Source organism: Arachis ipaensis, chromosome B1 (assembly GCF_059453495.1).
Source record: "Arachis ipaensis isolate K30076 ecotype BB chromosome B1, ASM5945349v1, whole genome shotgun sequence".
Classification (NCBI taxonomy): domain Eukaryota; kingdom Viridiplantae; phylum Streptophyta; class Magnoliopsida; order Fabales; family Fabaceae; genus Arachis; species Arachis ipaensis.
Window position 1 is genome coordinate 4,848,734 of NC_142436.1, and position 14,993 is coordinate 4,863,726.

At 28.6% G+C, this 14,993-nt stretch overlaps 2 protein-coding genes across 2 annotated transcripts; one reads left to right on the forward strand and one right to left on the reverse strand.

The window, feature by feature from the left end:
* Positions 1–494: 494 nt before the first annotated feature.
* On the reverse strand, positions 495–2,756 carry LOC148575586 (protein FAR1-RELATED SEQUENCE 5-like). The gene has a single exon (XM_088502429.1). It carries the CDS (start codon positions 2,754–2,756, stop codon positions 495–497), a length of 2,262 nt encoding a protein of 753 aa, XP_088358555.1.
* A 7,217-nt stretch (positions 2,757–9,973) lies between these two features.
* PSY1 (plant peptide containing sulfated tyrosine 1) lies at positions 9,974–10,665 on the forward strand. The gene is made up of 3 exons (XM_016318204.3): positions 9,974–10,087; positions 10,235–10,294; positions 10,382–10,665. The coding sequence occupies exons 1-3, from the start codon at positions 10,000–10,002 to the stop codon at positions 10,474–10,476; spliced, it is 243 nt and encodes an 80-aa protein (XP_016173690.1). The 5' UTR covers positions 9,974–9,999; the 3' UTR covers positions 10,477–10,665.
* The last annotated feature ends 4,328 nt before the right edge of the window (positions 10,666–14,993 follow it).

Below are 14,993 nucleotides of genomic sequence, written 5' to 3' on the forward strand. Positions count from 1 at the left end.
AAGTATATGAATGTATTACGAGCAAGGTTCAGAGAATCGAACCGGTCATCGAACCGACAGAATCACTGGTTCACTGGTTGAACCGGTCCAACCGTGGTCTAACCAAAAAAACCATTTTAGAATAAAATAATATATAAATTTTAAATATATATCCTAAAATATAATTATAGCTTTTGATAAAGATCTTCCTACCAATCCAGTTCCTTTTGGTATAGCTTTGTGGGATAATTATAACTTTGTGGTATAATTATACCAATTCAAAATTAGACTGCATATACTACATTAAAGGAGAAATCTTATGCGTGTACAACAAATGATATATAATTACGATAATTCTTTGCAGTGAAATCATATTAGTAAAATCTCATTACACATAGAAAGCATAAGCACGACTATTGGAAGAATGTATAAAATCTCATTAATATAGTGAAAAAGAAAAAATACAAATACGGAACTGATTTTCTGCCCAAAAACATTAAAGATTATGGAGGTTGCTAACTATCACTATCTAACTCAGCCGTTGCTTCGGTACACATGTCGCCATCGTCCGAACCGATTGCTTCATTTTCTAAAACGTTGTTGTCAATGTCCTTTTGCCAAGGACATGTTGTCTTCTTATGTCCTTCCATTTGACAAACACTACAACGTTGCCGCTTCTTCCTCTTAGATGGCTGTCCTGAGCCTCCAGTGGTTGGATGCACATACGGATTGATACTTCTAGCAACACCTGAGTGAGGTTGATTATCTCCTTCGTCTGCAGCCTTGTATAATGAGTACAATCCCATAATTAAATCACGTGTCTCTTCATATCTCTCTGGTACTTTAGCAGCAACAGCAGCCAGTTGTTTAGAAAATTCCACCAAAGCACTTTGACGACTAATAACAACAGCATCCCTGGTGAACCCACTTGGATCATTGAGTGCTGATTTAACCTTTTTTGTCCATCTATCCAATACCAATGACTGGGGAATCTCACGGATGTCTCTGTCAACCAGAACTTTCACAATATGTTCGCAGGGAATACCAAATGACTCCATTCGTAAACAGGTACACATGAAGATCATTTCTTCTTGACGAAAATCAACGGTCCACGTAAAATCGGGCCTCCCATGCTTACACACAATGTATTTTATGCAATCATCGTTATTATCTATGTTCAAAACCCGCATTGATCCAGCTCTGGAGAGAAATGGCCGAAAGAAAAGAAATATCTCATGAGTGTATAACTCAGCAGCATATCTCTCTAGCAGCTCTATACAAGTTTGCATGACGGGCACCCCACGTGTAGATTCATAATCAGCACTAAATTCGTTAAAGCGCATGTGTGCTACACACCTTTGAAAATGCTCTACAAAACTTGTCAAATCATACCGCGACCCCACATACCTTCCCACAACTGAGTGTAAACCTTCACATCTTGATGTAGTTCTAAAGCCAGCAAAGAATTTTCCTCTTAGATATGCAGTAGCCCACATATGCTTCTCTTCGTACATGTTGATCACCCACGGCTTATCCTCAATTCCAAATTCTTCAATAAGCTGAACCCACTTACGCTTAAACACGGGAATCTCGTAGTCTCCTGTCATGATTTTTCTAAATTTAGATGTAAACGATGGATTTCCAACATTGCTAGTTGCATTTCGAATAAGGTGCCAAGCGCATAATCTATGTCTGACTTCGGGAAATACATCTCTCACTGCATTCCTAATCGCCATGGCCCCATCAGTTATGATTGAGGTCGGGGTCTTGCCCCTCATTGCAAACATGAGCTGACGCAGGAGCCAAACATATGTATCAGTAGTTTCGTCTGCGATTAACGCAGCAGCAAAAACAGTTGTTTGGTTGTGGTGGTTAACCCCGCTGAATATTACTAACGGACAACTATACTTGTTCTTCTTGTACGTAGCATCAAAAGCAATAACATCCCCGAAGAGTCGGTAGTCTAGTTGGCTAATCCCATCAGACCAGAACAAATTACGTAACAGACCTCTTGAATCGTGACATGCCTTGAAATATAATTGTGGATCCTTCAACCGCATATCCTCCAACTTCTTCAACACTCGTGTTGCATCACCAGGAATTTGACGCCTCTCCCGAGCAATCTTATTGTACATATCTCGGGGACCATAGCCAACAAATTCGTATCCGCCTGCTTGGCTAGCTAGAAGACTAAATATCTGTGAGGTGCTGATCCCTGACTTTAGCATGTTCATCATTTGCATAATATCTGCCTCTGACATTTTTCTGTGGGCAGGCAACATAGCACTGAATTGTGTATCCAATAGATCATGGTTGTGTTCGTCAGAGAAATAAAAGATATGCCACCTTCCACTTTCTGGTACAAATTTAACATCCATTCGGGCTTCACATCCAGTTCTTGTTTCCAACCTAGGCTCCTTCTTCCTTTTTTCCATCGTGTAATATTTCTCCATCCTGAATCCTTGCCTGTGGCATACAAACAGTTGTCTGTAAATATCGCCACTACTATTCTTGAAGGTCTTGCTCTTCCTTGCACTAAAGCCCTTCGACTTTGAGTACTTCATATAAAAATCAAATGCAAGCTGCAAAGTAGAAAAGTGGTATTTGCCAATTTTCTCCGCAAAATTCTCACTAAATTTCACAGATGTAATGTCTTGCACGGAGTCAACCGCATAAGCGGCTTCAACGATATAATCTGACGTATCAGATTCAGAAAAAAACGCTCCCTCGGTTATGATATCTCTGAAATCTTGTTCGAATTCATTCTGTTCATCCATCATATCTTGGTCAGTTACTAGCTCTTCTTGTTGGTTAAAGTCATCGTCCTCCTGGTATTGCTCATTCATCTCAGTGTCCGTAAATATACCTGACATCTTAAAATGTCCAATGAAAAAAAAAAATTCAATACACTCCATCTTATAACATTATATACAATAGATAGATTCGTATATTGCTAGCAGGGACGGATCCAGAGATTTTAATATTGAGGTGCCAATTTTTATATAATTTTTTTTAACCTATAAAAATAATAAACATATAGTTATTGGAGTTAGTTTTTTAATAGATTTATTAAGATACATATAATTATAACTTTTTCCAACAAATTTATTTTTAATATGATAATTACATAAATAAAATATAACTTTAACAATTGTAGATTACAAATTTATAAAATACCATATAATTTATAACGGGATTTGTTAAAAATGATCACATACCTTATTAACTAAAATTCATTCTTTCAAAAGTTTTAAAAAAAATTGAAAATAAATTATAAATTATTAATTAATTGAAAGACACGGTACCATTGTAGAATACAATATATAAGATATCTTTATAAAATTTTCTTTTACCAATGTGAATTTAGAAGAAGAATTAATATTTTTTACAAGAAAATAATATCTACAATACATAATGTGATTACCAAAACATAACTACTTAAGTTATTATTAATATAAAAAATATGAATGTTAAATATATTAATATAAAAAAACAAATGATTTTAAAAAAATAAATATAGAAATTATTATATAAAAACTAATTTGAAAGGTACAAAGACTTGAGGGTATGATATTAAATTAGTTAGGTAAAGATATTAGTGAATTAACAATTAAGACATAAATCTATTACATAGTGAAAAATAATACATATAAAACTATTAAATTACCTAATATTTGTTTTTATTTTTTAAACACAAATTTTATATATAAGTATAATTTCTTAAAATTTTGGGGGGTTCAGGCCACTACTCGCCCCCTCTAGGTCCGTCCTGATTGCTAGCCAATTAGTAATAAAAAATAATAACATCTATTTACTTTTTAGTAATTCTCAATGTCTTGTCAGTTAATAAAAGATAAAAAAATATTTTTTCATTACACAATCAATTTTACGAATAAAGTATCGAAACGAATAATAGGAAAATTAGATATTCTATCCACTTACCTCGATTTTGTAATCAAAACGATGGATTGTTTTCTGAACACTACAATGAAAAAAATTGATTGGATCTTTGCTGATTGGTGCAACGGTGATTGATTGGTGCAACGGTGATTGTCGATTAACGATGAACAAAAGGTGGATATTAAATAGACGGATAAAAAATAAAAAAAAATTGGATATTTAGTAGATGGATGGATGTTCGAAAGAAAGACAATGAGATTTTTTATAAAGAGAGTGATACACGATTTTAATGGTGGAATTGAATAATTGGTGATGGATTATTCACCAATTTATAATGTTAATATTAAGGAAAAGATAAGATTAGAGTATCTAAATCAAAATAAAACTTTACAAAAGCAAGATAGAATTTTAATAATAAGATAGATGAATAAAAAGATAATTATCATTAATTAGCTAAATACTCAAATGAAATTCAAAATAATAATAATAATAATAATAATAATAATAATAATAATAATAATAATAATAATAATAATAATAATAGTAGCAGGAAAAAACAAATTAACAAAAGTTCAAAAATTTGGCAACTAATAGTAATAATAATCTTAGACGGATCATATTTAAAGAAGAAGTTTTAAAATTGGTAGATAGATTAAACGAAATCAAGCCCCCACCAATCGATTGAAGTATACTTAAACACAATATTCCAATCGATTGTTTTGTTATTTTAATCGATTGGAGTACATATAATTACAGTATCAATCGATTGGTTTTATATGCAATCGATTGAAATTGAAATTGATGATAATTCAATCGATTTTTAGCCGTAACCAATCGATTGAATATTGAGACCAATCGATTGTTTAGCCGTGACCAATCGATTGAATTACATAAATTTCACATTTAATTCATTGTTCAATCGATTGGTTACTTTCACCAATCGATTGATTTATGCAAAACCATGCTTACCAGCAATATACAATCGATTGTTTAGTGATAAACTGAAATCCAATCGATTGGGTTAAATTTCAATCGATTGGTTTGATAGTCCAATCGATTGGATTTCAGCGAAACACGATTTCATGACTCCTCAAGAACGTCTCGGATCGAATGTAATATTTTAAGAAAATTGGGATCCATGGATGATCTAATTGTTGTTGTTTTTGTATTTGATTGTTAATGAACATGATAAATTTATGATAAATTAATTATTTATAAAATAAAAAATCGTTTTTATAATTATATAAAATATATAGGGTCAATTTATAATTAAAATTAGTTAAAGGACTATGTAACAGTTGTTAAAAAATCTTAAAAAACATGTTTTTTTACTTGGACCACTAAATGGTCCAAAGGTTCCTGGACCACCGAATCCTGTGCCCTGTCAGGTTGGGAGATATTGTGAACAACCAAAAAAAATTTAACTTTCTTTTTCTAATTGGTTGTTTGCGTTATTTACTATATGCGTTTGTTTACCTATATTTTTTTTAATTATATTTATGTGTGTTTATTTATAAATAAATTTAATATTTAGTTATATATAAAATATATTATTTTCAAATTTTACCAAAATTATATTTGAACAAAGAATGTGAAATATTTAAATTAATTTATTCAATCGACAATTTTACTCATAATATTCATAAATTCATATGCATAACATCCATAGTTAGATATACATAATATTTATAATTTTATACTCATGACATCTATAACTTTATGGTAAATTTTACTCTACCTTTCCTATAATAATATGTAAATTATCTTCTATAACATGTCACTCTTTAATTGGTTGTTATGTTAACTATGATTAAACTATTTTATAATTAAATTATTTTTTAAAATAGATAATTGTATAATTTATTAAAATATTAAAAACTGAATTTGCTTCTTCCCCAAATCATGTTTTCAGAGAATGAATCCTAATTCTCGGTAATAACTTACAGCATGTTGCTTCTCCTCTGTTTCGACCTCCAAAATATCGCCGCTGTCGTCACAAGCAACTCCGCCGTCCTCAGCTATCCTTTTCTCTCACTCTATCTCTGTTTCTACCTTCCCTCAAAATTCTCTTACATTTGTTTTTGGTGCAGAATTATTCTAGCCATAGTTGCATAACACTATTTGTGCTCCTATCATAATAGGAGTTGTGTAATTTCTACTAAAAAAAATTAGCTTAGTCTTGTCAATCCGGCACAACAATTTTTTATGGTTAATTTAGACATTTGTTGATTATACTATCTTTGCATATTTTTCTTAGTTTAAGAGAGTATTCAATTTCTGATATTTTCAGCTCCCATTAAGAGTTTGGATTTTACCTTTGTCAAGACTTAAAATTTAATTTATGGATAGCTAGAGAGATAATTTAGACAAGAAAGGAGTGCAGATTTTGAAGTTGAAAGTAAATGAGATGAATGTGAATGAACAAGTATTTATAAAAATTATATAATCACCCATTTTGAAATATATTTAATTATAAAATGATCCTATTTTAATTAAGATGTTAATTTTTATTGGGTTAAATTAACTCAAACTAAAACTAAACATCCAATTAAAATAAGCCATGTCATAGAGGATAATTTACATATTATTTTAGAGGAGGTTGGATAGAACTCATCTAATTTTATACGTATAATGTTCATAACTAATAAATTTTTATAATTAATATTATTAAATTTTAAACTATATATTTTATTGTATATTTTAAATTATGTCATATGTGTATCAATAATTCATAATTTTAATTATTTTAATATTTTTTATTTGATATTTATATGTATATTTATTTATTAATTTTAATATAATAAATTAATAATTACTTTTAAAATTTTATTTTCTTAATTTTTGTTTTAGAATAAGCTAATATGTAAAAATATGAATTGTATAATAGAAATTATTAAAATTTTTTAATTTAACATTTATAATTTATACAGATATAACTTTTAAATACATAATATATATAATCTATAAATTGGTGTTGATTTATGAGAGAGATTAGAGAGAGAGAAAGAGAGCGAGAGAGAGAGAGATTGATCTACTTTAAATTAAGAATAAAAATATTTAAATAATATTAAATTAATTTGACTATCTATTTTAACAAATCATTCTAATTATATGAGATTGATTTATAAAATTAAAAAAACTATTATAATTTTTTAATTAATAATATTTTTATTTATGTATATGTATATATTAATTGTTTAATTAATAATTTCTATATTATTAGAATATCTTATTTTATTTAAATAATTTTAAATATTTTTTATTATGTATATGTATATATTAATTGTACATAAATATATTTAAGTTACGTACATTAATTTTTTAATTATGATTATTTTCTTATATATATATATATATATATATATATATATATATATATATTCATTCGGCGTTTTTTATTTTTTATTATTAATATTATTATACATGTAATTTTTATAAATTATGGTAATCTTTATTAATTACGGTAATCTTTATAAATCGCATTAGACAATTAAATTTTAATTATATATAGTCATCAATTTGATATATAATAATGCTAAATTAATCATACTGGAGTACTGGATAAAATAAATTTTAATTAATATTAAATTAATTTAATATATATTAATTATAGTCATTAATGATAGTTATTAACTTAGTTTTTTTATACTCATAATTATTTTTTTATATATTTAAATATATATTATTCGACAACTAAATTTTAACCCAATAATTCAATTTATTAACGTTAGTAAAATTTTAACTCAACTAAATATATCGGGACAACTAAAATTTTTACCTTTGTAGTTGATGATAAATTTTTACCCAACTATTAACTAATTTATACGTTAATAAATTTTTTTGTACAACTAATAGTAATATACATGATTTAGTTTTTGTTTGAATAATAATCTAAAAATATTATTTATTATTAAAATATTTTTTAACTTAATTATTTTATTTTTTTTAGTTATACTGGAAGACAATAAAAATAACACTAAATTTAAAAACTGAAAAAAAAAGAAACTTCATATTAAAACAAATTTAAAAATAATATAACTAAAAATATTTATTATAATATATAAATTGAGGTAATAATTTAAATTTTTTTAAAATTAATCTAATTAAACGCTAATATTAGAACTCAATTATTTAAATAATATTTAAAATATTCTAGATCTTAGACACATATAAATTATAGTCATTCTCGTAACAACAATTAACTAAAATAATATCAACAGTTTGAAAATTTATCAGAATCCCTGTAAATTCAGACTATACTCTTGTTATAGGTTTCATCATCCGCTATTCATGTACTACGATAAGGTATAAAATAGCCACAAAAGAGAAACTAAATTGAGTTTTATTTCCATCAATAGCATTATATTGATGCACGAAAAGACTTGTATAATTTTAGAAAAAAAAATTCAATGTTACAAAATTATTTTTTATTATGAAAAGTTTAAAAGTAAAAAATTTAAATACATTACTAATATTTGAAATTGTATCTCCAAGTACATTACAATTATTTAAAAACTAAACCTAAATTGAGAAAACTCAATTTCATTATATGCTTCAGTTTAAATATTTTTTAGTAGACATAGAAAGCATAAAAATAATGTTAAAAGCCGTTGTTCAATAAGAAATTGATATCCTAAAAAAACTAACTTTACTCACTTTCTATTAAGTTTGTCATAATGTATGAGTAGATCCAACAGTTCTTCATTAAAATAGAATTTATTATCCCTTCGTTAAACTCTTAGATTCATGTAATTAGAACCCGAATCAATCAATACAACTCAAGGCGGTATTTGATAGATGTGTATGCATGGTAAATGATTGTGGTCAAGAATAATCGCACTGTAACATTAAACCAAAAGAATAAGTTTGAGTAAGAATAATCATCAAATTATCAAAAGAACAATAGAATGATAACCAAAAAAATATATAAAAAACTATAACTTGTATCTTAAAAGGATCAACTTCCATGGAAAACGAAAATTACATTATTATTCTATGAAGTAGTTAAGAATGAATAACAAATTAAAAAATTAAACAAAATATTTTGACTCTTAAATCTAGACTAAAAAATTTATATATATTTTTTAGTAGTACGAAATTAATTATTGATATCAACATCAATTTGATACTAATATGATACACACATGTATAATAGAGAATATTAACAAAGCTATTAATATTAATGTCATATTTATGGCTAATTATGTTTAATTAAAAATTATACTATAATAATTAAAAGTATTAATGATTGGTAATTAGTCTAATTATGTATTAAATATTGAGTTTTATATAATTATAAAGAATATAATTTTTTAAAATAAATTGAGAAGAGAGAGGTATGCATAATTGTATACTGATATCATATTAGAATGCGCTACGTCAGTATTTTTGACGTTAGAATGCTACACGTAGTAAAATAATATAATAACAATGATTTAGATTTTTTATTTGAAAAAAAAAATTGTAGAATTGTGAATGTAATAATAAAGGAGAGTGTTTTGGAATTTGATTTTCATTAAATTTTATATTGACTTTTAATATAATTAAATAAAAAATTATAAAAAATTAATTGTGTCAATTAAATTAATTAAAAAAGTGATTCACATACACTCTTTTATAAATAAAAGTATTATTAACTTTTTTGAATAAAAATTTGAATCAACTATGTGTCTATGTGTGTCAAATAATTAAAGAATAATAAATAATTGTTAATATATAATTCACTAATTAATAATAAAATTTTAAATAAAGTTTAGATCTAGAATGATAGATTAATTACGAACCTATCATGTTAAAAAATATTGTGAGAACAAAAAAAAAATCTTATATTAATATAAAATTTGAAGGACCATGTATTAATGCAAGATTGATTTATGATTTAAATATATTATTTTAAGATCAACGATGACAACTCAATCATTAACTTAATTTTTTCCAAATAATTAAGCGAGCGAAAAAATCCTAACAATGAAAAAAAATAAATAAATACATAATTACCTTTAATTTTATTTTTTTATATTACGTAATAATAACTTTTTTATCATCTTATAAATAGATGCTGGAAGCCTCTTTAAGTTATCATACTCATCATCTACAATTATACTGTATCATCAAGAAAGAATGGCTTCTATGGTTCGGCTGTGTTTTTTGGTTGCCCTTTTGCTTATTACCTCTGAGCTCATGTGTTTTGCCAGGACCACACCACAAGGTACGCACCACTGCTTCTCTTTTCTCTTCTTAAATTATGATTTTTATTTATAACTTAAAATTTTTATTTCAAGGAGCCCTAGATAGAGGAGAATAGTCTCTTAACCTTTCAATTATGTATGTAAATTGTTGGAATGAATTTAAACAGGAAAAGAGTATGAAGATCAAGACCCAGATAGAAATGATTCCCTCCCTCTGGCACTAGCAGGTAAATAATAACAATAAATAAATAAATAAGAGGTTCAAATTTAATGTTTTGAAAAAAATGTCATTAATTTGAATGGTTGTTTTGCAGAAGATCCGGAGAAAACACAAGTAATAAGTGAGGATGACTATGGAGATCCAGGGGCCAATCCTAAACATACTCCGCCACCCCCACCGCCGCTTTGAGTTATAGTTTTAGATATTACCCGGAAGGCTATAAGCCTAATCTGCATAGGGAACAAAACTTAAATAATATACAAGGAATAAAACGTTATTTCTATGTTATTAATTTTGTTTTTATTAGGAAAATAATATTTTCTACCTTTAATATTTGAGATTGATTTTGGTTTTATCCTAAGTTTTATTTTCTATGGAGTTTATTTGTGTGGTTTTTGGATGTTACAATTTTATTTTTTAGTTAATGAATTATCATTTTTATTTACGAATATTTAAAGATAAAAATTTATATGCAATTGTTTTCATATGAAATTGATAGTTAAAATTATTAAATAATTTGATAAATTTGACTAAATTATAATCTAATGACTATTAACTATCAATTTTATATGAATATAACTGCATATAAATTTTTATTATATTTAAATATTAAAAAATTTATTCGTAGAAATACAAACATATTTTTGTACTCATGAAAAATAGATTTTTTTTTTTTTGAATAATTAAAATTAAGCTCTTAAGATATATTATCGCGTAGTTTGGTAAAGTTTTTTAAAGAGATGTTTGTATTTTTTAAAAATTCAAGCTCTTTATTTTATGTTTGGTAAATCAGAAAGATCATGTATTTGTATTTGCAGTTTTTAAAAAATCAGAATACTTTTAAAAACATTTAAGATAGAGTTTTTTAAAGTTAGCTTTTACTTTTTAAAATTTAAAAGTCTAATATAATTTCATATATTCACTAATTTTTAAATTTAATACTTGTATTTATGTCTATTATAATATTTTTAAATTTTAAAAACATTTTACCAAATGTAATTGTTATTGCTTGTATTTATTAAAAATTATTTTTAATTTAATTTACCAAATATAATAACTTTTAAAAAGTCATATTTTAAAAATTAGCATTTATAAATACGGTTAGGAATAATAATTATCTGTAGTGTAGTTTGGTTAGGAGTGAATTGTCTGCTATTCATTTATAGAAAAATCTTGAAAATACGGTTTAACATTCAGAGCTTTTGGAGTTTTTATTATAACGATAATTTATATTTAATTTAAAACTAATATATAAATACTAAAAATCAGGTAACACATTTATATATAAATATATTTATAATTTAATTTAGTATTTTAAAATATATTTTATACAAATTATTAATTTGATAATTAATTTTTTATACACATGTAATATAATTGTATTTTTTTTTAAATTACACTAGAAAATACATTTAATTTTTTAAAAATTTATTTTTAATTCATAATAACTTTCAAACATATATTTGAAATTTTTTACTGTAACACTTTACCACACAGAACTTTACGCTTAAGCTGTAAAATAGAGGTGGTGTGGTATTACGGCCTCTAAAATAAAATATATACATATAGTAGTAGAAAGAATATAATAACTAGGAGCCTTGAAAAATAGGTGAAACAAAATTCGCAAAATAAAAAATGCAACGTTCAGGAAATGAGATTACTTGCGTGCTAAGAAACCTAAAGATCATAGGTATAAATAAACAAAAAGAGAGAATAGAGAGTCAAGGATACAGAATAACTAGCTCCTAACTCAGCCTGCGAAGCCAAGGTTGGCCGGAGAATATTTACAGCATACATATATACATATCCCGAGATATCCAAAATACAGAGATAAAACCCTAGCTCTCCTTAAGCCTCCAAGAGGAACAAAATCAACAAGTTATGCGGAGAGAAAGCTAAGTACATATATACACAACTATACAGCAACAGAAACCCAGAAACCACTCCGCTTCAGAAGTCCAGACGTCTAGCGAGCCTCTCGACCTGCATCTGAAAAACAAAAATACAGTATGGGGTGAGAACCGGAGGTTCTCAGCATGGTAAAGGTGCCACACATGTAAGATATAAGGTCCTGGGATTGCCATAGGCAATCCTAGAACGCCGACACTCAGATTGAAAAGCTTAAAAGTATTAAACAGAAACCATAAACAGAGGATAGGTATCTAGGAAATTCTAAACTCAACTTAAACTTAAACTTAATACCCAACCTGCTCACCTTTCTTCCGTTCCTCCATCTCTAGAGAATTTGCAAAGACAGGCAAACAAACAATTGCAAGCACAAGTAGAAAACAAGTAGTGCAAGTAGCAATTATTACAATTAACATAATATATTCAGTTAGGCATTCCCACATAAGGCATAACAAACAAACAAACAGAATGCACATGATGTATACCTGTCCTATGGCTGATGAGGCTCATCTGTCGGTTATCAAGCTAACCCGACAAGTCCGAAACCCTTGAACTGTTCCTCGTCGCGCATTCCTATGAGTCTATGCATACCTTTCTCATTTCGTTCATACATTCAAACTTTCATATATAACTCACTCACTCGGGGATATCCATTCCCAGGAATTTATACGTGCTCGGTCACCCTTACGACGTAGGGTCAACAGAATATCGAGTCTCAACCTGGAACACGTGGTGGCAAGCCACGGTTCTGTACCCAGGGAAACTTGTATCTCAGATAACATTAAATTCATAAGCTGCATAATATTCATAACCATTCGTATTCATTACATAATCATTCATCATAGCCATGGCATCATATAGCCATCATACATACACATTCTCCTCATATAACTCATCACTTTTAACCTTTACTTCATCCCCAAGTTACCTCTATTTCCTAGCTTCGACTTACTATTAGAGTTACTACTATGATCGGGGCTAAAAGAGTGAAAATAGAGGTTTAGAAGTTTAAAATTTGACTTAAAAACACAAAATCCATTTTTGTTAAAATAGGGGCTACGCGTACGTGTGGGCGTGCGGAAATCCTTGCTCGCGTACGCGAGAACCCCAGCCTAAAAGCGTTGGTCGCGTACATAAATCCCAGGTTACGTGTACGCATGAGCCACGCGTACGCGTGGGCATGAAAAAGTCATTACTCGCGTACGTAAGCTCCCTGCTCGCGTACGCGAGAACCCCAACCCAAAAGGGTTGATCACGTCGCGAGCAGCTGAACGCGTACACAAATGCCGGGTCACGCGTACGCGTGGACCACGCGTACGCTTGAGCGTACATTTTTCAAAAAAAATTGCATAAGTTTGAAAAGCTGCAGAATTCCAACTTTTTAACCCCAACTTTCGACGTGCATAACTTCTTCGTTAAAAATTATTTTTCTTCCGTTCTTCGAACGACGTAAACTTCACAGATCCAATTTTCATATAAAATAAATTTGAAACAATTTGGGGGTCTGAAATCCGAGTTATGCCTCGTCGAAGTTAAGCCAAAAATCAATTTTTTTACAGAACTTCAAAACCTCAATTTTCCATCAAATGACCTTTCAAAATCAACCTATAACATACACATTCATCTCCAACTCAACAATATCATAACAACATCATTCCACATTCAATCACCCTACATCAAACCCCATTTTCTTTTAACAATTCTAGCATATCAACATCATACCTACAACAACATAATCATCTACAATCCATTGTCCATACAAGACCATTACCATCAACTTGCCATTCCTCATCAACACGTCATTAAATATTTGTTTTCTCCATATCCATCATCAAACAACAATCAACTATTAGCTTAATTCACCATTATACTCAAGGCACTAAACAATTTGACATACACATGCATTCAAATCCTATCCTATGGTCCTTTAGCCTAAATCTTCACATAACATTATATATTACATACGTGAAACCCAAATCATACTTTGGCCGATTTCCACGTTTGCCCAAGGCAACCACTTAAGCCACACACACAGAGCCTCACAAGTTCCAAAATCACCAAAACCTTGGCACCAATCCTCCACCAAACCTCCAAATGTCCACAATTCAGTTCCAATATATGTATATACACCTAAATTCACATATTTCATACATATATACTTCAAAACTCAGAATTTAACATACTGAAAACAAAGATTGGCTAGGGTTAGATACCTCACCGTACCCACAGATCAAGAGAGCCAAGTTCAACGAATTTCGCCAGCTAATTCGAACCTAGAGAAGCTTACCAATTCTTCAACTTGGCACTCACAATTTTTGAAAATTAAAGGGGGTAGAAAAACTGGGATGATAGAGAAGCTTACCAATAAAATTGTTCTGGTAGAATTGTAGAGCTCGACGCGGTGGACACGTGGCCGCAAACAGTACGACGATCGGAGCTCGGAGTGAGAAGTTATAGCAATTTGAGTGTTTGAATGAAGGTTTGGAAGCTTACATGTTCTTCCTCTTCATGTTGAGCTTCTCAGCGTGTTGCATGCCAAATGAGGAAGAGAATGAGCTTCAGCTCATTTAAGTGATGGGTCCGTTTGGGCCAAGTTCGACCCAATTTTGGGCCAAATTCTTTGAAATTAGTATCAAAATTCTTGTTTTAAAGAACTCTATCCTATTTTAATATAATATTCAGATTTTTAATTTTTCTTTTTAAAATTTAATTTATTTACTAATTTAGCGAGGTTTACATCCTACCCACCTAATTAAGAATTTTGTCCACAAAATTCAAATTCAGTTACCTAAAAAGAG

What these genes read in the sequence shown, in the direction of transcription:
- LOC148575586 (XM_088502429.1), bottom strand. Translation starts at nt 2,756, where the DNA reads ATGGATGAACAGAATGAATTCGAACAAGATTTCAGAGATATCATAACC.
- PSY1 (XM_016318204.3), top strand. Translation starts at nt 10,000, where the DNA reads ATGGCTTCTATGGTTCGGCTGTGTTTTTTGGTTGCCCTTTTGCTTATT. An exon ending in TGCCAGGACCACACCACAAG is followed by an intron (nt 10,088 to 10,234) that starts GTACGCACCACT and finishes GAATTTAAACAG; the next exon opens with GAAAAGAGTATGAAGATCAA. An exon ending in CCTCCCTCTGGCACTAGCAG is followed by an intron (nt 10,295 to 10,381) that starts GTAAATAATAAC and finishes GTTGTTTTGCAG; the next exon opens with AAGATCCGGAGAAAACACAA.